Raw genomic sequence first — 22,384 nt, forward strand, 5'->3', positions numbered from 1 at the left:
TTTGGATGTAGTGGACTACAATTTCAAAATATCTTTAGTGAAGTAAAGTGTATATATTTTTTTAAGGGTAGCTTTAGTGTAGCTTACTTTCTTCCAGTGTGAAGTAATTGGTAACAATATTTTCAGAGTAGCTTCCCCAACACTGAGTACTTGGTACATGATATCAGGATAATGTGCAAATACTTGGCTGATGCTCAGGTACTGCCATTATGAAAACAGAAGCAGGTAAGTAGGGCAGATAGAGGATATGTTGTTATTGGGCATGTAAAACATATTCTAACCCAATAAAAACATATTTCCTATGTAGTAGCTACTACTACTAATAAAAATACAGTACTCATGCTTTTACAGGTCAACCACCTTTAGAGAAACCTCAGTTCAATTACAAAAAAATAAACAGCAGGGCAAGATAATTAAATCATTTAAAAAACAATGTATTGTTAATAGCAAACATGCACAACCACATAAATGAACCACTTTGTAAGTAAACCCCCAAAATACATCCAAGTAAACCAAAAAAACTGAAGTTACTCAAACTTAAATCTCCCCAAAATACAAAAGAAAACAAGTATATACACTGCTCCAAAAAATAAAGGGAACCCTTAAACAACACAATGTAACTCCAAGTCAATCACACTTCTGTGAAATCAAACTGTCCACTTAGGAAGCAACACTGGTTGACAATACATTTCACATGCTGTTGTGCAAATGGAATAGACAACAGGTGGAAATTATAGGCATTTAGCAAGACACCCCCAATAAAGGAGTGGTTCTGCAGGTGGGGACCACAGACCACTTCTCAGTTCCTATGCTTCCTGGCTGATGTTTTGGTCACTTTTGAATGCTGGCGGTGCTTTCACTCTAGTGGTAGCATGAGACGGAGTCTACAACCCACACAAGTGGCTCAGGTAGTGCAGCTCATCCAGGATGGCACATCAATGCGAGATGTGGCAAGAAGGTTTGCTGTGTCTGTCAGCGTAGTGTCCAGAGCATGGAGGCGTTACCAGGAGACAGGCCAGTACATCAGGAGACGTGGAGGAGGCCGTAGGAGGGCAACAACCCAGCAGCAGGACCGCTACCTCCGCCTTTTGTGCAAGGAGGACCAGGAGGAGCACTGCCAGAGCCCTGCAAAATTACCTCCAGCAGGCCACAAATGTGCATGTGTCTGCTCAAACGGTCTGAAACAGACTCCACGAGGGTGGTATGAGGGCCCGACGTCCACAGGTGGGGGTTGTGCTTACAGCCCAACACCGTGCAGGACGTTTGGCATTTGCCAGAGAACACCAAGATTGGCAAATTCGCCACTGGCGCCCTGTGCTCTTCACAGATGAAAGCAGGTTCACACTGAGCATGTGACAGACGTGACAGTCTGAAGACGCCGTGGAGAACGTTCTGCTGCCTGCAACATCCTCCAGCATGACCGGTTTGGCGGTGGGTCAGTCATGGTGTGGGGTGGCATTTCTTTGGGGGGCCGCACAGCCCTCCATGTGCTCGCCAGAGGTAGCCTGACTGCCATTAGGTACCGAGATGAGATCCTCAGACCCCTTGTGAGATCATATGCTGGTGTGGTTGACCCTGGGTTCCTCCTAATGCAAGACAATGCTAGACCTCATGTGGCTGGAGTGTGTCAGCAGTTCCTGCAAGAGGAAGGCATTGATGCTATGGACTGGCCTGCCTGTTCCCGAGACCTGAATCCAATTGAGCACATCTGGGACATCTTGTCTCGCTCCATCCACCAACGCCACGTTGCACCACAGACTATCCAGGAGTTGGCGGATGCTTTAGTCCAGGTCTGGGAGGAGATCCCTCAGGAGACCATCCGCCACCTCATCAGGAGCATGCCCAGGCGTTGTAGGGAGGTCATACAGGCACGTGGAGGCCACACACACTACTGAGCCTCATTTTGACTTGTTTTAAGGACATTACATCAAAGTTGGATCAGCCTGTAGTGTGGTTTTCCACTTTAATTTTGAGTGTGACTCCAAATCCAGACCTCCATGGGTTGATAAATTTGATTTCCATTGATAATTCTTGTGTGATTTTGTTGTCAGCACATTCAACTATGTAAAGAAAAAAGTATTTAATAAGAATATTTCATTCATTCAGATCTAGGATGTGTTATTTTAGTGTTCCCTTTATTTTTTTGAGCAGTGTATTTCCATGCCTGTGAAACAAAATCAACATGCAAGGTTAGGTCAGTGATTGAATGACAAAGAGAGGAAGAGGCCTGGGAAAATCCACAGTGTCGTTTAACACAGACAGACAGAATACACTTGGTTTACAGCTATGCATAGCAAAGGATTGTCCAGAGAGGGTCAATACCAAACATTTCCTAATGTATACAGTAGAAAGTAACTTTACACAGGCTGCCAAAATCAGATTTTTTTTGCCCAATTATTGTCAAAAGAGCTGATCTGATTAGTAAAATAAAATAAAAATAATAATAATTGAGCTGCCTGTACAAACGCAGCATCTGTGGATGATTTCACATGATGTGGAATACCACAACATTGCAGTGAAAATACCAGTGCAACTTATGAGCCATCTTTTCAGATTCTTGAGTGGTTGTCTTGTGAGTTAACTACTCATAATTAGTTAACTTCAAAATAATTGTCATAAAATAAACAGTTTATTATGCAACATAATGTGGCTTCTCTTGGTAATTTATACAGCAGTCCAAAAGTTTTGATTGAGAGTTAACTGAATGTGTAATTGTTCACAAGATAATTTGCTTACCAGTCTGCAATGCAGTATATAGATACAGTGAATTCAGAAAGTATTCAGACCCCTTGACTTTTTCCACCTTTTTTTGTGACCTTATTCTAAAAGATTTTTTTTAAATCCTTATCTACACACAACTCACAAAGCAAAAACAGGTTTTTATACATTTTTGCAAAAGTATGTAAAAAAAAATAAACAAAACTGAAATAATAAATTAACATAAGTATTCAGACTCTTTACTCAGCACTTTGTTGAAGAACCTTTGGCAGCGATTACAGCCTCAAGTCTTCTTGGATATGACACTAAAGCTTAGCACACCTGTATTTGGGGAGTTTCTCTCATGCCGCTCTGCAGATCGTCTCAAGCTCTGTCAGGTTGGATGGGGAGTGTCGCTGAACAGCTATTTTCAGGTCTCTCCAGAGATGTTCGATCGGGTTCAAGTCCGGGATCTGGCTGGTCCACTCAATGACATTTAGAGACTTGTCCCAAAGCCACTCCTGTGTTGTCTTGACTGTGTGCTTTGGGTCGTTGTCCTGTTGGAAGGTGAACCTTCGTCCCAGTCTGAGGTCCTGAGCAGGTTTTAATCATGGATCATGGATCTCTCTGTACTTTGCTGCGTTCGTCCTGACTAGTCTCCCAGTCCCTGCCACAGAAAAACATCCCCACAGCATGATGATGCCACCACCATGCTTCACTGTAGGGATGGTGCCTGGTTTCCTCCAGATGTGACGCTTGGCATTCAGGCCAAAGAGTTCAATCTTAGTTTCATCAGACCAGAGAACCTTGTTTCTCATGGTCTGAGAGTCTTTAGGCATCTTTTGGCAAACTCCAGGCGGACTGTCATGTGCCTTTTAATGAGTGGCGTCCGTCTGGCCACTACCATAAAGGCCTGAGTGCTGGAGTGATGCAGAGATGGTTGTCCTTCTGGAAGGTTCACCCATCTTCACAGAGGAACTCTGGAGCTCTGTCAGAGTGACCACCGGGTTCTTGGTCACGTCCCCAACCAAGGCCCTTCTCCCTCAATTGCGCAGTTTGGCCGGGCAGCCAGCTCTAGGAAGAGTCTTGGTGGTATCAAACTTCTACCATTTAAGAATGATGGAGGCCACTGTGTTCTTGGGGACCTTCAATGCTGCAGAAATTATTTGGTACCCTTCCCCAGATCTGTGCCTTGACACAATCCTGCCTCGGAGCTCGATGGACAATTCCTTTGACCTCATGGCTGGGTTTTTGCCCTGACATGAACTGTCAACTGTGGGACCTTATATAGACAGGTGTGTGCTTTTCCAAATCATGTCCAAATCAACTAAATTTACCACAGGTGGACTTCAATCAAGTTGTAGAAACATCTAAGGATGATTAATGGAAACAGGATGCACCGGAGCTCAATATCAATACATTTGTTTTCAATTTGTCATTATGGGTTATGCTGAATGCTTTCCGATGGCACTGTATATTACAGGATACCTTGAAACACAGTCAAATCTGAACTGTGCCATGAGAACTAGAGGAAACTTAGTTCAGAATAAATAACAAATACAATGTTTGGGAGGTTACAACACATGATGACATCATGCTGAAGATGACCAAAAGAGAAGGCCACTCTCCTGAAAATAACTGTTGTAAATTAGGGGGTATATATTCTTACATTTTAAATACATTATCAAAAAGCTAGAAAGTTCCATTGTAGAAATGCTTATGCTACACAAACTTTTTTGGAAATGTCTTGTTAAAATATTCTTAACGTCATTGGCAAAGGTGAGGACACCAGGGTAAAAAACGTAACCAGATAAAGAAGTCATTTCCTTCCTAAGATTCCATTTGAAATCTGTCTGGTACGTACATTAGTGCAAACCCAAAAGGTGAATCAGTGATTCCTAAACCAACAACAACAGCTGAATCTAGACCCTGACTCTGTTCTTCAACGCAAGCCTCAGCTATGTTCAAGCATTCCTATCATCCGACATGAAGCTAACGCTCTTCTGACACACACACACTTAAAACAGTGAACCAGCACTACTATGACATGCATCAGCAAGTGATTAACATGCTTAACTAGCATTCCTAATCTGCAATCTTAAAAAGGTGGAATTCTGTGTACCCATCTACCTACATACTGTGTGTACCTACATCACTGCAGGCAGGTGCAGTTTTGACCCCACCTAATGCTGATCATCACCAGAACCAGGTTTATTATTAATTATAGTATTGCCATTCTCAGACAGAGCCCCATGGAACTGAAACTAAACCTGAATGGTAACGAGACAAGACAGTCCAAGGTTGTGTTCAGTAGAGCACATGTAGCTAAACTCTAAAAACAAAAATGTGCCTTTCTTATTAGGCAAGCCCAGGATGTCCCGCCCTGTTTCAGTATGTTTTCTTCTGTTTGCTGCCCAATGAACACGACCCAGGGTTGACAAAGGGTTGGTATTGGAGGAGGTTGACAGATCAAAAAGGTCAGAGGTCATACAGTCAGAAAGTAGACAGGTCAATGGTCACAGAGCACAGAGTTCTCCAGGGTGAAATCGTAAGTGAAGGAGGCCAGGTTGTGGTTGATGTCTCGGGGGGACATCAGCATCTCAGAAAAGAGGAACCCGGGACCCCCTGTCTGCATGGCCAGGACATGGGGGGCCAGGGTGAACGGGACATCTCCTAGTAGCTCTGGGAGAGACGGTGGGGCCTCCACGATGGGTGCAGGGGGCTTCCACATGGGCCCTGGTGATGGGGCGATCACGGAAGGTGGAGCGGGGGCTGGAGAGTGGTGGGCCTGGGAAGGTGTTGCACTGGAAGACTGGGGAGAAGAGGAGAGAAAATGTCCACCTTCAGGCATTACATTTAGAAACAAGTGTAGGTTACACATGACAAGGAACACTAATGTGGCACATTTTTGGCAAACATGAAAACAGATTTTTAAGGGCGGGTAGGTTGCAACTAAAACACTAGTGATCGAACACAAAACAGTATCATGACACGGTCAAGATGATGTTTCAGAGCTCTGCGAAGTCTTAAGGAAGGAAGCCACAAGGTGTGGCCACACACGACTCCAGCAACATTATCAAGTTCGCTGACAATGGTGTAGGCCTGATCACCGGCGACGATGAGTCAGCCTACAGGGAGGAGGTCAGTGACCTGGCAATATGGTGTCGGAACAACAACCTCTCCCTCAACATAAGCAAGACCAAGGAGCTGATTGTGGACTGTAGGAATTGGGGGGGGCGAGCACAGCCCCATCGACGGGGCGGCAATAGAGCAGGTAGACAGCTTCAAGTTCCTCAGTGTCCAAATCACTAAAGACTTAAAAATGGCCCAAAACACACATGCACAGTTGTGAAGAAGGCGCGACAGTGCCTCTTCCCCCTCAGGAGGTTGAAAAGGTTTGGCATGGGCCTTCAAATCCTGAAAAGATTTTACAGCTGTACCATTGAGAACATCTTGACTGGCTGCATCACTGCTTGGTATGGCAATAGCTCCACCCTCGATCGCATGGCACTACAGAGGGTTGTGTGGACAGCCCAGTACATCACTGGGGACGAGCTCCCTGCCATCCAGAACCTCTAGATCAGGCGGTGAGAAAAGAAGGCCCAGAAAATCGTCCAAGACTCCAGCCACCCAAGCCAGACTATTTTATCTGCTGCCGCACGGCAAGAAATGCTGGTGCATCAAGTCTGACACCAACAGACTCCTGAACAACTTCTATCCCCAAGCAATACGACTGATAAGTTGCTAACAAAATACCTACACAGCCCGAGTTTAACGTCTCTCTTTATTGACCTATTTCAATATTTGAACTGTCTCTATGCACACTAGAGGTCGACCGATTAATCGGAATGGCCGATTATTTAGGGCCGATTTCAAGTTTTCATAATAATCTGAAATCGGTATTTTTGGGCGCCAATTTTGTTTTACACCTTTATTTAATCTTTATTTAACTAGGCAAGTCAGTTAAGAACATATTCTTATTTTCAATGACGGCCTAGGAACGAGGCAGAACGACATATTTTTACCTTGTCAGCTCGGGGGATTCAATCTTGCAACCTTACAGTTAACTAGTCCAACGCTCTAATCACCTGCCTCACGAGGAGGCTAGCTAGCAAGGTAAGTTGCTAGCTAGCATTAAACTTGTCTTATAAAAAACAATCAATCAACGACTGGTCGTTGCTCCAATGTGTACTTAACCATAAACATCAATGCCTTTCTTAAAATCAATACACAAGTATATATTTTTAAAGCTGCTTATTTAGCTAAATAAATCCAGGTTAGCAGGCAATATTAACCAGGTGTGACGACCATCCCACTCTGTCTGCCGTATTCGCTCTTTGTTCTTGTTTCCTTATTAGGATGCCGGTGGGCAGAGTTGGGAGGGTCGTCAGCTACATGGGAAACACCTGGGCCCGATGTGTCCCAGGATAAATAGACCTCTTCCACATTCATGGAGGAGACTCTCTCCATGCAGACACCTTTCTAGATTTTGTTGTGCATCTTGGTGGCCTTTTGGTTGTTTGCTTTGGCACCTTTCAACACCCTGCATTATCACATTCATGCATGCAAAACACTCACTTACACTACTGATTACTGATTGCACACACTATTGTATATTGTACTTATTTAATAAATATATGTTTTGTTACTCCTTATCTCCACGTTGTCTCCCTTTTGTTACGGGCTTTGAGCCGGTTCGTGACACAGGTGAAATTGTGTCACTTCTCTTGCGTTCATTGCACGCCGAGTCAGGGTATATGCAACAGTTTGGGCCGCCTGGCTCTTTGCGAACTAATTTGCCAGAATTTTACGTAACATTGAAGGTTGTGCAATGTAACAGGAATATTTAGACTCGTGGATGCCACCCGTTAGATAAAATACGGGTGATCGTTTCCGGATTTGACCTAAGGCTCGTATTTGATATTTATAGAGCAGTCTGACTGGGGGGTGGTAGGCAGCAGCAGGCTCGTAATAGTCAAAGGTATATGGTTTAGAGAGAAATAGTCGACGCGTTATAATTCCTGTAATAACGTGCGGCTGAACTTCCTTCGTTATTTTACCGTTCATCTCCATAGAGAATGTCTTGATCTACTTCAGATAAGGTCTGTGTTTCGTGCTTAAACCACCTTGGTACCTGTGTAAATCTCACTAGGTAACGTTTGTCAACATATTTTCATAAATCCACTCTACAAAAAAAATGATCTTCGCTTATATTTAGCCAATATTGATCAGTTACTTTGTCCTATGGATATCTACACAGTTATAAAATTGGCAAGGTGGTGTAAGCCTACACGAAACACAGACCTTATTTTAAGTTAATCTAAAAAATATCCTATGGAATAGATGAAATAACCGCTTTTCAGATTTTACTAGAAGGTGTCATGGGAATTATGACTCGCACTTTGGTAGTCAATTCTTACCATGTCCATTATTAAAATAGGATTTCCTGCATATAGAAATTACAGTTTTTGTTTTCAACATTCATCACAGGTAACTTAAACTCTATTTTTATTCAAACAGTTGAGAGTATTTGTCTCCTAAGCAGACTCTTCAGTATCATTGTCACTTCAGAGCTGTGTGTGTGTTTTACAGATGGCAGAGAAAAGCAGAGCACCAGTGTAGGTATTACATGGAATTGGCACCAGGGAAAGCAAGGTGTCTTATTTGTGATAAAGATGTAAGCATGGAGTCAGCAACAGCTAAATCAAAAATAGGAATCACCTTAAGAACACCCATCCAAAAGCCCATATGCATTATATTAAGTTAAAATAAAAGTGTTCATTCAGTATTGTTGCAATTGTCATTATTACAAAAATGTGTATATATATATATATATATTATATATTATATATATTATATATTATATATATATATATATTCATTCAGTATTGTTGCAATTGTCATTATTACAAAAATGTGTATATATAACACACACACACACATATATATATATATATATATTCACACACACACACACATTTTAAACATCAGCTGATTAATCGGTATCGGCTTTCTTTTGTCCCCCAATAATCGGTATCGGCGTTGAAAAATCATAATTTGGTCGACCTCTAATGCACACGCACACACACACACACGATTTGCTCACTCACACATAATTTGTACATACATTTACTGGGGCAATTAACATAACATTCAGTTGGGACGTAACCACGGAAACATCCTTTAATGAGTCTGAGTGTTTGTGCTCTCAAACACGATGATGACGAGGACTCACCTGGGAGCATGAACAGCAGTGTGCTGTCTTTTCCTTATTTTTTATAACTTCTACCACTTCACATATAAAGTAAGTTCATATTTTTAAACCTTAACCACTATAGCCTAATATAACCTCTGTTACAACCAATACAGAACACTGTAGGTAGTGTCCCACCATCTGTCCCTCTCGATTTGTCATATATAGCCCACCCTGAAGCAGGACAGGTTTATAGTGTTGTAGGTAGGTGCCTGTACTGTATGAAGGTCAAGGGTCTGTAACTTCCTATGTGCACAACATGAAAGGGCAGGGCACGGCACACCGTAGATCTCAATCATTGAACTACGGGAGCCAAGCTGCAGTGCAATGTCACCATATGACATTCAACACACACAGCTTCCATTGACATATTGCCCTTGATTAAACTCATAATGGCCACAGGCAACTTCAAGGACTAGTAGCCCTAACCAGATCATACGGACAACTAGCAGCAACACAATAGAGCTTTTCTACAGCCACCATATGTCCAGACTGCAGTCCAGACCCAGTGTAGCAGGCATGGAGCATGCTGAATGGTAATGGCATTCGTTGGCCCGCAAGCCTCTGTGTGTTTACAGGATCACACCCATGCCACTCAGCATCTGTCACCAACACAGCAGCAGCAGACTGTAGGCAGTATGTATGCAGGCAGGATGAGCTAGGCCAGACAGGGAAGAAGAAAGCAAACTCACAGTGCTTTAAGTCAGTCAGTCTCACTGCTGTCCGTTTAAGTCTACAACAGTTGTGTTTCCTGGTACAGCACATTCAAGACGGACATCTTGGCAGTTTTGAGTAACGCAACCCATGTTGCGTCCTAAATGACTATATGGTGTGCTATTTTCGACCAGATACCATACGGAGTGTTATACTGTATGTTCTGCATAGCGCCGTCCCCTGGTTATAAAGACAATCACCTTTGATGGTTGCACAATGACGTTACATGATGGTTTGCTGATGTTTTGGATCTTCTGCCTCTGTTCCTCAACAGTTTCTCCTGGAGAGAAAAAAACAAAAAACAAGAGTCATTGTGTACACTGTGGGCGTAGGCCTAGATTCTTCATCAACATACATGTGCATGAGTCCCACTACTAGAACCCTCTCCAAGTCCTACTTTCCTAATGGTCTTCGTAACAGAAGTTATTAGCCTGACTGGTGTATTTTTTCCTTCATTGGGACAACCAGGTCAATTGGGTGATTAGATGTGGTTTAACGAGTAGAGTGGCCTTCTGATCACATTAATAGATTACACAGCATTAACACAGCAATACAGTCCCACAGAGCACTACGTGGACCAGAACACACCTGCAACTCTCTCTGGTGTGTAGCCTAGCCTAGCCTATGTTCCCAACCCTCACTCTGGTGTAGCCTAGCCTAGCCTATGTTCCCAACCCTCACTCTGGTGTAGCCTAGCCTATGTTCCCAACCCTCACTCTGGTGTAGCCTAGCCTATGTTCCCAACCCTCACTCTGGTGTAGCCTAGCCTATGTTCCCAACCCTCACTCTGGTGTAGCCTAGCCTATGTTCCCAACCCTCACTCTGGTGTAGCCTAGCCTATGTTCCCAACCCTCACTCTGGTGTAGCCTAGCCTATGTTCCCAACCCTCTCTCTGGTGTAGCCTAGCCTATGTTCCCAACCCTCTCTCTGGTGTAGCCTAGCCTATGTTCTCAACCCCATTCCTCTTGCATCATGTCATCTGGGGGACAACTACCAGGCCTTAGTAACTAGACTAATTGACTGCATGTTGTCAATGTCCACAGATAAACACTTTTCAAACTCTCCTCCTTCCCTTTTTCCTCCCCTCTGTAACCATTTCCATCTCCACTCCTACCCCTCTCCTCTGGGAGTAAACTCACTCTCCAGCATGGAGTCATCCTCCCTGATCTCACCAGCTTCCTTTGATCGGAGCTCAGTGCGTCTCCAGTCCACCAACGTCTCTCTCTATAGAGGGTTAAATTATCTCCATGAGAGGGAATTGAGGCCCAGAGCACCCTGACAAAACAAAGGTTACTCTACTCTGCACAGGAACAATGGGATCTATCGGCTCACTCTAGTCTAGTAGTACAATGTCTCTCAGCTTCACTAACATCAAGCTCAGATTATTTTTATTTTAATACAAATATTTTGTCTATTGTCTTAATTTATTGTTATGATGGATATTCATATATCCATCCATGTTTGAGGTATAGAATTATGCAATATAATATATGCCTTTTATGCCTTGAATTTATAGCTTTGATTTCCCCCCTCAGGTCTACAGGTACAAAAATATCCCTAGCTCTTCCCTCAATTTTCTGACAAGCCCACATTTCCATCCACATCTGTGAATTAATTCTTGGCATGGTAAGCATTGTTCACCTACAAAGCACTCATTATTCCACAGCAAGCAGTGCAAGTCCTAAGACAACAAGGGCATCTAAATAATGCCATGTAAAGTAAACCTAGCCTATATTCACCTCTTTATGTGTTGTCAGCATTGTACATGTCTCTGGCCTTGTCTCTGGACTCAGTCAGTTAGACACAGGCCTCTCTCTCTGGGCATGAGAGTACACATACAGGCAGTTAGGCCCTAACTCCCTATCTCTGTCAGTTTATTTTTTTTATTTTTTTATTTTACCTTTATTTAACCAGGCAAGTCAGTTAAGAACAAATTCTTATTTTCAATGACGGCCTGGGAACAGTGGGTTAACTGCCTGTTCAGGGGCAGAACGACAGATTTGTACCTTGTCAGCTCGGGGGTTTGAACTCGCAACCTTCCGGTTACTAGTCCAACGCTCTAACCACTAGGCTACCCTGCCGCCCCAGTAAAACACAGAGCATGCATCCGTCTGCTCAATAGCGTGCAGGAATTTTTCTCTCCCATTTACTAAATCCTTCAGAAGGAGAGAGGGATAACCAAGCGAATGTACTGAAATAAATAAATAAATAAAAAATAAATAAATAAATAAATATACACACACAATCTCTGCTTTACGATACAGAGGACAGGTTAGTTCGGTAGTACTTGACTTCACATTATTGTAAGGCTGCATGTCGTTTTCACGTTCAACATCGTGAAAATACCTTCACTTTGTGTGTCTGGATAACTGCCAGTGGAAACTGGACTGGCAACAACAACAAAATCTTTAAAGGACGTCAAAATGAAAATCTTGTCTAAACAGTGTCAGGGAAGGAGAGAGGCTTATAACGTTCTGGTTTGGATCATGAGCTGATCAACTTAACACAAGCGAAGAGGAATGAAAAGGAGCACAGTTACATTCTGCATCAACCTGCTCTGTGCAGTGTGGACCTTGTCAATGACATCACGTTATGTCATGATTCGTGCTGGAGTTGTGTGACCTGCTTAGAGTGTGGACCTTGTCAATGACATCACGTTATGTCATGATTCGTGCTGGAGTTGTGTGATCTGCTTAGAGTGTGGACCTTGTCAATGACATCGCGTTATGTCATTATTCGTGCTGGAGTTGTGTGACCTGCTTAGAGTGTGGACCTTGACAATGACATCACGTTATGTCATGATTCGTGCTGGAGTTGTGTGACCTGCTTAGAGTGTGGACCTTGACAATGACATGCAGCTTGTCAGGCTAGCAGGCTTCTTTTAAAACAGCTCTGCCAGTCCAGATAGGAAAGAACAAACTAGCTCTACTAATGATAGACACCGTTAGCCTCAGGTTTATTTTCTGGATGGGTTAAGTCACAATCTTCTCTTAAGCGACCAGTGATCAATGACTGAAACACTTATGAACTCACATACAAGTAATGCAAGGGTGTGCATCGTGCAATGACTTCAGGACTCCCTGGAAAACAGTGGCATTTGCTACTGAGTGCCCTACTATCTGAGCTAAATAAATAAAGACTTCAGACACAAAAACACAACCGCTGAGGACAAAGGTTAAAATGAATGTGGTGTGGGGGTGTAGGCTTATTGAACAAGAAGTTAGTGAAAGAGACAACTTCAACTGTCGTGAGACAGTAGACACTGACAGCCATCCAAATACAAGTAAGGCTATTGTCTGTCTACCGACTGGGCTTAGAGCCTGTGAGAGAGGGAGATTGGCTCCCAGAAAAGGCACAGGCAGCTGCTCATGACTTCAGCAGTCAACCAGGCCCACTCCTCAAGAGTGTCAGCATCAGACAGGGATGTGCAAACACACATCCTGCCTTTGAGGGACTGAAGGCCCTCGACTTGGATCGTCACAGAGATGACTAGGGAGATAGGATTTGTTTTATTATCTCATCTTATTCCATCTGACAGGACAAAAAAATGTGGTGTTACAGATGAACAGCTTAGACTGGGAAGAGGAATTCGTTGTTATTGTAATAGCTAATTAGCTAATCTTTTGAGGTAAAATGAGATTAAACTCCATGGCCCCTGACAAATGTGAGCCATCCCTCCATCTAGCGTCAGGGGTGGAGTCTGCAGATTTTTTCCCCTTAAAAGACTGCATGCAATCTTTTTTTATGAAATGTTTAAAAATCACACTGTATGTCTAATGTCGTGTAAACACACTGTGTGTGTTTATTTCATGAAAATAATATATTTTTTTGTCATTTATTTCCCTGAGCTTCCTTTTGCCATAGAAATGCTTAGTATGGTCATGTGGGCGTGTTGATACAAATTTGTATATATTTGCATATACAGCCCTGACTGGCAGATAGTCTAAAGTCTACCCCGCTTACCCCTTCAATGTAGGAGGATACAAACGCAAATAAAAGATGACTGGTTATTGGTCTGAACAATCAGACTGTGAAGTCATGCTGTGGGCCAAAACCTAAAGAGGCTGAAAACCCAGGCATAAAAATAACAGCTCTTTCACTAAAAGGTGATTATCATAATTTTCACAATTTCAGTGTTAATTCTACTGTACATTGTGTGTGTGTGTGTGTGTGTGTGGGGGGGGGTCATTAAAAGAGGGGGGGGGGGGGGGGTCTCATTTTTGAATGCACTGCCTGCCTCCTCTCGCTCGCTCGCCCGCTTTCCCCATGAGGATTTCTTTCTGCCTGAATAACCAAATGTGGATGGAGGCGAGAGGAGAGGATCCTGCTGCCAGCCTCCCAATCCCAACGGAAAATCCCAGTAGGCAGGGTTTGTCTCCCACAGCCTCAACCTGAATCTACACAACCGGCAGGCTGCTGGCTGGGAAAGTGAAAGGTTAGAGTGGCACATGATATCCACCCCCTTACCATACAGACCCAGACAGACGATATGCCCCCTGCCATACAGACCCAGACAGACGATATGCCCCCTGCCATACAGACCCAGACAGACGATATGCCCCCTGCCATACAGACCCAGACAGACGATATGCCCCCTGCCATACAGACCCAGACAGACGATATGCCCCCTGCCCTACAGACCCAGACAGACGATATGCCCCCTGCCCTACAGACCCAGACAGATGATATGCCCCCTGCCCTACAGACCCAGACAGACGATATGCCCCCTGCCATACAGACCCAGACAGACGATATGCCCCCTGCCCTACAGACCCAGACAGACGATATGCCCCCTGCCCTACAGACCCAGACAGATGATATGCCCCCTGCCCTACAGACCCAGACAGATGATATGCCCGCTGCCATACAGATGATATGCCCACGGCCATACAGACCCAGACAAAGCCCCACAGATCAGCTTTGTAAGAACTGCTTCCTTCGGTCTGGAGCCATCAGTACCAGGAAAGAGCATAACGTGAAAAGAGGCTGTGGTGCGAACGACAAATGTGAATGGCAGATTTCAGGGAAAACACGTAGCTAACCTTCACAGATTATTTTTTAAATTAACGTTTATACAGTAAAAACTATTTAAAAAGTCATTAAAAAAAAAAAATCTACAGAAAATTGTCTATGAATGTTCATGTTCAATGCAGCTGGACAAATTAGCCTAACAATGGCTTTCAATTAAAGTACAACCACAACTCCCATCAACATTCATTACACCCAGAGTAAATCTATTAATTCCATTATGGTGATTCACCTTTCAAACTCCCTGGTTTCCTCATCAGCCATCTGACTGAGCCCTTCCTTCCTTACAAAAACACACGCACAGTCATTGGCGTCTTTGAACAGAGAACGTGATTAAACAGAGCACAGTCATTGGGTTTACACTAGAACGTCTGTGAGCTCAGTCAGACTCTTTCTACTTTATCTGGGAAGAAACATTGGCTCTGAGACTGGCTCTCTTCTGTCTGCCAAGAGAAACAAACTCCTGACCATCTGTGTCTACTGCTCCACCAACAGCCAAAGCTGGGTTCAAGTACTATTTGAAATCACTTTAAATGCGTTTGGCGTTAGCTTTAACCTACCTGGAGTGCCAGATGGGTTGCATTTGCACTTTTGTGACTACTTTGGTTCCATTGCACCAGGCAAGCCCAATCAAGCCCAGCTAAAGTATTTGAAATGACTGAGTAGTATTTTAACCCAGGTCCACCAGCAGGGCTACCAGTCAAAGCCGTTTTTTAAAGAGCCAATTATACTGCTCTTTACTGGTAGAGGAAAGAGGGGGAGGGAGCTTCCTGACTTACAATAACATTTTCATTATTTGAGGCTTAGAATTTGAAAAGGTACTAAAAAGGAGGTTGATGCATTGGACCTTCAAAATTGGCAGGATTTACCTTCATTTTTCAGTAAAGAATGTAGCAATCCTATATTATGCAAAATTACCATGCCCATGAGCACCAGAAAACTGTTGTGCAATGCCTTACTTTCATTTCAGGTTCATCTCAACCTCAAGGAAGTGTTGAAAGACATTATTCAATGCTGGTGACATACTTAAAACTACACTGAACAAAAACAATAAAAACGCATCGTGCAATAATTTAAGATTTGAGTTACAGTTCATATAAGGAAATCAGTCAATTTAAATAATCTATGGACTTCACATGCATCCGTTGGTCACAGATACCTAAAGGTAGCGTCATGGATCAGAAAACCAGTCAGTATCTGGTGTGATCACCATTTGCCTCATGCAGCATGACATCTCCTTCGCATTGAGTTGATCAGTCTGTTGATTGTGGCCTGTGGAATGTTGTCCCACTCCTCTTCAATGGCTGTGTGAAGTTACTAGATATTGGCGGGAACTGGAACACGCTGTTGTACACGTCCCAAACATGCTCAATGGGTGACATATGTCTGGTGAGTATACAGGCCATGGAAGAACTGGGACATTTTCAGCTTCCAGAGATTGTGTACAGATCCTTGCGACATTGTGCCGTGTATTATCACGCTGAAACATGAGGTTACGGCAGCGGATGAATTGCATGACAATGACAATGGGCCTCAGGATTTCATCACAATATCTCTTTGCATTCAAATTGCCATCGATAAAATGCAATTGTGTTCGTTGTCTGTAGCTTATGCCTGCCCAAACCATAACCAGAAGGTAGCCTAGTGGTTAGGGCTTTGGGCCAGTAACCCAAATGTTGCTGGATCGAATCCCTGAGCTGACAAGGTAAAAATCTGTCATTCTGCCCCTGAGCAAGGCAGTTAACCCACTGTTGATGTTGATGAAGGCAGCACCTCTCTGAATCAGAGGGGTTGGGTTAAATGCAGAAGACACATTTCAGTTGAAGGCATTCAGTTGTACAACTGACTAGGTATCCCCCTTCCCTAACCCCACCATGAGGCACTCTTCAAAGTTGACATCAGCAAATCGCTCGCTCACACAATGCCATCTGCCCAGTACAGTTGAAGCCAGGATTCATCCATGAAGAGCACACTTCGCCAGTGGCCATCGAAGGTGACCATTTTCCCACTGAAGTCAGTTATAACGTTGAACTGCAGTCAAGACAACAAGCAAGATGAGCTTCCCTGAGACTGTTTCAGACAGTTTGTGCAGAAATTATTCGGTTGTGCAAACCCACAGTTTCATCTGGTGTCCAGGTGGCTGGTCTCAGACGATCCCGCAGCTGAAGAAGTTGGATGTGGAGGTCCTGGTCTGGAGTTGTGAATACAGTTGGACGTACAGCCAAATTCTCTAAAACGACGTTGGAGGTGGCATATGGTAGAGAACTTAAATTATCTGGCAACAGCTCTGGTGGACATTCCTGCAGTCAGCATGCCAATTCTACGCTCCCTCAAAACTTGAGACATCTGTGGCATTGTGTTATGTGACAAAACTGCACATTTTAGAGTGTCCATTTATTGTCCCCACAGGTGCACCTGTGTAATGATCATGCTGTTTAATCTGCTTCTTGATAAAAACAGATTATCTTGGCAACGGATAAATGCGCACTAACAGATATGTAAAGAAATGTGTGCACAAAATAAGATTTGTGTGTGTATGGGATCTTTCTGGGATCTTTTATTTCAGCTCATGAAACATGGGACCAACACTTTACATCTTGCGTTTATATTTTTGTTTAGTGTACGTGGACTGAAACCCTTTTTGAAGCTTAGTGTTACAAAGTAGAGGTTCAGGATTTAGTCTTGGAGATAAAAAAGAAGGTTCATTTAAATGTAAAAAAGGAACAAGAAACTCAAAATATATGCCTATGTTCTTGACTAAATGTGTACAGCAATTTGAAACATTTCAAATACAATTTTATAATAAAATAGTACTGGACACAATGACAACATTGTGTGCAACTATCTGAGACACAACCCCCAAAGCATTGTTCTGGGTGATATCAGTAGGTGATCAGGAGAGGCCCAGCCGCCATTTAGAGACCACTCGCAGATTTATAAAACAAGATTTGTACAACCAGAAGAGCATTGTGGAACCCACACATTTCACGGATTAAATAATAATCACAGCATTACTTTGTGTGTGTGTTCCACCCAACTTGTTAAATGGTGAGTGTTGGTTTCCAAACTGACCGGAGCCTACTGAGCAGTAGGATGGCCTGAAACCTCAAAGTTCTGCATCTAGACGTTGAGTGCCTATAGCAGATTTACATTTCTCACTCTTACAAATTCAGCAAGATGAAGTTTCGTGTGTTTCTCACCGATTATCACGAACCCATCTGTATCCCCCTCTGTCGATGACTTCTTGGAAGAGTCTTTATTACGATGTCCGAAAAAACTGAACATACTGACTGACTCCTTACGCTGTCTGCAAAGGCGAAAAAAACAACTAAGACCACATATTGCAACATCATCACGACACTTGGAATGATAAAATGCAGTAAACATTCTGCTGTTGTTACCTTTATGTATGTAGAACCTAGGACTATGCCTGAAAGTTGATCATAGATTGTAATATCAGAACTATATACAATGTGACTTTCAGTTTGATATCATTGTAACTTCCGAAGTATCAAATGTCACGTTTGACCAGCGAACTGACGTTAGCGGCTCTTTCTAACGTCTAGTTAGTTCGGTTTTTATCAAACAAATGCAAATGACTTACCTTACCAGTGTTAGGTTTCTTTAAAAAGTTGAGTAAAGTAACATACAATTTTGCTATTGTTAGATGATCTATGCAATTTCAAGATCTCAACAATGTTGTGTTGTTGTTATTGTGTCTTATGTGTTTCCGGTCATTCCTGTCCTATAAATGGTCCGTGTAGAAACAATTTCGATCATGATCTAATTCTGATCCGTTTTACAATGGTTATACCGCAATATATCGCTTGGATTCGGGTGTTTGGTTATTATACTAAACTTTTAAATGACTGAAGTGTTATTTATAAAAAGTATCCCTTCAGCTGGCATTTCAATATTAATATGAGAGACGATAATTAATACGAGCTTGTATCCTGAGAAAGAATGTAACATAGAACAATGCGGAAACATCGTCATACATTATATTTCCCGCGCTACAACTTGCTTGTCTGATAAACAATCGTTGTGCACAGCAAAATCTTTCGAAATAGCAGTTTTCGAGTCACAAAAAGCCAGGATTAACTCTGATATGCTGTCTCGATATATCAGCAGGCCGATTTGCTTCGTTGGAGACGTTGAGAAGGTAATATGCTAGTGTTATTGGTCCACGGTTAGTTCAGCACTATAAAATGGATTTCTAGTGAGTGATTCACTGTAAGTCGACTCGGACGGAGACGGGAGTGCTGCATCAGTGGAACTCAACGAGCCCGTAAGTACAGTCACAGCGTTTCTATAACGTTGGTTGCAAGACATAACTAACTAGCTAGCTACAGTAGACTGGTTGAACAGTAAGTAGCAAGGAATTGAGAATACAAATATCTGACAAAGACAACACTCAACTGAAAGTGAACATTGTACTTGAGTTTAGTATATTGCCTGATGTAACATTGTTTATTTTCCCCCAGCTTGATGAGGAGCTGAGCGGGGTGGTGGAGGTGCTTGGTATGGTGTCCAACAAAGGGACAATAATGGCCTCTGCATACAACATACTCAGAGAAGACAAAGGCATTCCTTTCGGTAAGTACATAATCCCTCCTGTGGAAAAGGGAATGTGTTCTCAAAGTTAGACTGCTAAATGACATTGTACACAGCAGGGTGACTTCCTGCAACAAAGTCAACAAAATATGTTATCTTCCCAATGTGGGCATATCTCAATGGAGAGCACATACTTGGGATAAATAATAATGGTGGTCTTGGCATATTTTAATTATTGTTGAGGATGGTGTTTCTAGGATGTCGCCCCACAGTATTTGAGGATATTGACCTCTTGCAGAGTCTACTTTTAAACGTACCAAAGACGGTGTTCAACTGGTTTGACATCTCTTTATTTTCTTCACATAATGGTTTAACTAATAGCATTTTAATTTTCTTTCCAGACCTGGAGCTGTACAATGAAGTCCTGAAAGTCATCCATGATTTCCCCCAGCACTATCCATTTGAAATGGCCACCAGTGGATGAGCACTTTGCACTTATTCATTACTTCCTAAAGATCATTGTCAACATGAAACTCCATTCTCTTGTTTGCCATTTTTTTTATCTACTTGTATATGAGTGTTAAATGTATATGTACAGTTTCTTCTATTTCTTCATATGGAAAATAAAAATGAGTGCTTTTATAACGGTCTGTTTAGTCATTACAACAAGATTCATTAATAAACCCAAAATAAGCCGTGTCTCAATTTGTTTGATATCATCATCCTCGACTAAAATCAAGCTTTATTATCTTAACTCAACCAAGTTACTGCATCAACTGTTTATAATATTGTCGTTAGCGGGTCTACTCCTTAGCTAATTAACTTGAACAGCGAGGGTTAGGAGGACTCCTAAACAGTAAAAGCATTTGGCTAGTAATTTTTTTGGGGGGGTGGGCTCCCGAGTGGTACAGGGGTCTAAGGCACTGCATCTTAGTGCTAGAGGTGTCACTACCGACCCTGGTTCAATTCCAAGCTGTATTGCAACCGGCCGTGTTTGGTTCACCCATAGGGCGACGCACAATTGGCCCAGCGTTGTCAGGGTTTTGCCGCAGTAGGCCGTCAATAATTTATTCTGAACTGACTTGCCTAGTTAAATAAAAATGTATATATATTCCCCTCCCATGTTTTCTGATCACCTTTTATTTATTTTTTGACAAGACTAAAAACACCAGCAAATCTGCTTCTTGCGATCAGTCTGCAGTCTACAAATGATTTGTAATTATGTTCCAACCCTCTGACCCTCCGCTCAAGAAAAAAATTGGTCCGTGGCTGAATCTAGTTGATCACTGAGCTAGAGGGGTCTCTGCAATATATATTGTATTTCAAATCTGACCATCTTCTACTCTACTGCATGCATGGCTGTGTTGTAACGCCCTCTGTTGATGCAAAGTGTTCACAAGCTGCTGTACTGCTGGAACCACACTTCTTACCACCATGTGGTGAGGTAGGGACTAAATAACCATCAGCAACACGATCACTGTATTACTTAACCCTAAAATAAAAAGTAGTTTCCCACCCCTGAAAAAACAATGTTTTTGTTTCATTATATCCCATCAGTATATTCATGGGTTGACAAGTTTGAGATTGTTCATCACTTTAGTCTTGGCAAATGCCCTCCAAATATTATGACATCTATGCATGGTTCACATTCTTTACCTGAAATCTGAGATGCACAATTGACTGAATATCACCGGGTGTAAAATTCTAATTGTTATTGTAATTTTCTCATCTATAGGACCAGCCCATGCAGTATGTGCGTAAAGGCAGTATTTCATTCTGTAATAAACACTGAGAAAGGTTTCATTTCTCAATGGAATTGTATTTAAGACCTGTTTTGAAATGAAAAATAAAATATTGCTTAATGGCAATTGTATGTCTGTGTATATCATCGAAGCACAGGAGCTGTAATGATTGTCTGATAGTGCTAATGTTATATGATATGCTGCTTGCTATATTGTGCTTCTTGGTGAGTGTGAGAGGAGCAGCTGCAGGGCAGCTGCCATATTGTGGGATGTTCAGACAAACTGTAGTGGGGATTGTTATGTTGCTATCACTGTCACTTGACATCATTTATCCAACCAGAGACAGTCTGTCAAAGATAACTGTCTTTTTGAGAGAGAGAGAGAGAGCTAACAGTCTCTATGAGTAACAGAGTCTGATTAAATCTTAGTTTACATACCAAGACATATCTCTTCTATTAGCTTCGTGGCTCTTTCCCATGAATGAAACAACTCTCCATCATACAATATGAACTGACATGTCTAAAACAACCTCTCCCCAGTTTCACACATCTATCCCAGTATCATGCCTATCAGGGGCCCATCTGAAAGGTTTGACTATGCAAATAGTCTTGGTGCTCCGGTACCACTTGCCGTGCGGTAGCAGAGGGGATAGTCTATGACTGGGGTGGCTGGAGTCTTTGACAATTTTTAGGGCCTTCCTCTGACACAACCTGGTATAGAGGTCCTGGATGTTGTACTGGGCCGAACGCGCTACCCTCTGTAGTGCCTTGCGGTCGGAGGCCGAGCAGTTGTGCAGCTGTGATGCAACCCATCAGGATGCTCTCGATGGTGCAGCTGTAAAACATTTTGAGGATCTGAGGACCCATTCCAAATCCTTTCAGTCTCCTAAAGGGGGAATAGGTTTTGTCATGCCCTCTTCACGACTGTCTTGGTGTGCTTGGACCATGTTAGTTTGTTGGTGATGTGGACACCAAGGAACTTGAAGCTTTCAACCTGCTCCACTACAGCCTCGTCAATGAGAATGGGGGCATGCTCGGTCCTCCTTTTCCTGTAGTCCACAATCATCTCCTTTGTCTTTATCACGTTGAGGGAGAAGTGCTTGTCCTTGCACCACATGGTCAGGTCTCTGACCTCCTCCCTATAGGCTCTCTCATCGTTGTCGGTGATCAGGCCTACCACTGTTGGGTAAGGGTATGTAACACTTTGAAGTCACATTTTGTACAGTTTGAACACTTATTTTTTTATTATACTACATTTTTAATCCAAGCCTCTGTGGTGCTTGTACACCAGCTGCAATGGAAATGCTGTAAAAAAATAAATAATAATAATGAAAAGGAAAAAGGTCACACACCAGATTCTCTGCAGCTTCACGTCTCTCTAAATGACAGGCCTTGGC

General features: G+C 42.7%; 2 protein-coding genes across 3 annotated transcripts; one reads left to right on the forward strand and one right to left on the reverse strand.

Moving 5' to 3' along the window:
* Positions 1 to 343: 343 nt before the first annotated feature.
* Positions 344 to 18,431, reverse strand: LOC139392240 (UBAP1-MVB12-associated (UMA)-domain containing protein 1-like). Of its 2 annotated transcripts, XM_071140080.1 has the most exons (5): positions 18,297 to 18,431; positions 18,094 to 18,122; positions 17,893 to 17,999; positions 9,865 to 9,944; positions 418 to 5,509 (listed from the first exon to the last, which is right to left on the reverse strand). In XM_071140080.1, the coding sequence occupies exons 3-5, from the start codon at positions 17,975 to 17,977 to the stop codon at positions 5,207 to 5,209; spliced, it is 468 nt and encodes a 155-aa protein (XP_070996181.1). In that variant the 5' UTR covers positions 17,978 to 17,999; positions 18,094 to 18,122; positions 18,297 to 18,431; the 3' UTR covers positions 418 to 5,206. The 2 variants fall into 2 exon arrangements, with proteins under 2 accessions (XP_070996182.1, XP_070996181.1); XM_071140081.1 differs by lacking the exon at positions 18,094 to 18,122 and having other exon boundaries at positions 344 to 5,509.
* A 208-nt stretch (positions 18,432 to 18,639) lies between these two features.
* Positions 18,640 to 20,513, forward strand: LOC139391785 (replication protein A 14 kDa subunit-like). The gene is made up of 3 exons (XM_071139331.1): positions 18,640 to 18,854; positions 19,177 to 19,288; positions 19,648 to 20,513. The coding sequence occupies exons 1-3, from the start codon at positions 18,801 to 18,803 to the stop codon at positions 19,728 to 19,730; spliced, it is 249 nt and encodes an 82-aa protein (XP_070995432.1). The 5' UTR covers positions 18,640 to 18,800; the 3' UTR covers positions 19,731 to 20,513.
* The last annotated feature ends 1,871 nt before the right edge of the window (positions 20,514 to 22,384 follow it).

Source organism: Oncorhynchus clarkii, chromosome 32 (assembly GCF_045791955.1).
Source record: "Oncorhynchus clarkii lewisi isolate Uvic-CL-2024 chromosome 32, UVic_Ocla_1.0, whole genome shotgun sequence".
In the NCBI taxonomy this organism is placed as follows: Eukaryota; Metazoa; Chordata; class Actinopteri; order Salmoniformes; family Salmonidae; genus Oncorhynchus; species Oncorhynchus clarkii.

Coding starts and splice junctions, on each gene's coding strand:
- LOC139392240 (XM_071140081.1), bottom strand. CDS start 17,977: ATGTTCAGTTTTTTCGGACATCGTAATAAAGACTCTTCCAAGAAGTCA. Junction 9,945..17,892: donor AGATGGGTTCGTGATAATCG/GTGAGAAACACA, acceptor TTTTCTCTCCAG/GAGAAACTGTTGAGGAACAG. Junction 5,510..9,864: donor TCATTGTGCAACCATCAAAG/GTGATTGTCTTT, acceptor TCTTCTCCCCAG/TCTTCCAGTGCAACACCTTC.
- LOC139391785 (XM_071139331.1), top strand. CDS start 18,801: ATGCTGTCTCGATATATCAGCAGGCCGATTTGCTTCGTTGGAGACGTT. Junction 18,855..19,176: donor TCGTTGGAGACGTTGAGAAG/GTAATATGCTAG, acceptor ATTTTCCCCCAG/CTTGATGAGGAGCTGAGCGG. Junction 19,289..19,647: donor AGACAAAGGCATTCCTTTCG/GTAAGTACATAA, acceptor TTTTCTTTCCAG/ACCTGGAGCTGTACAATGAA.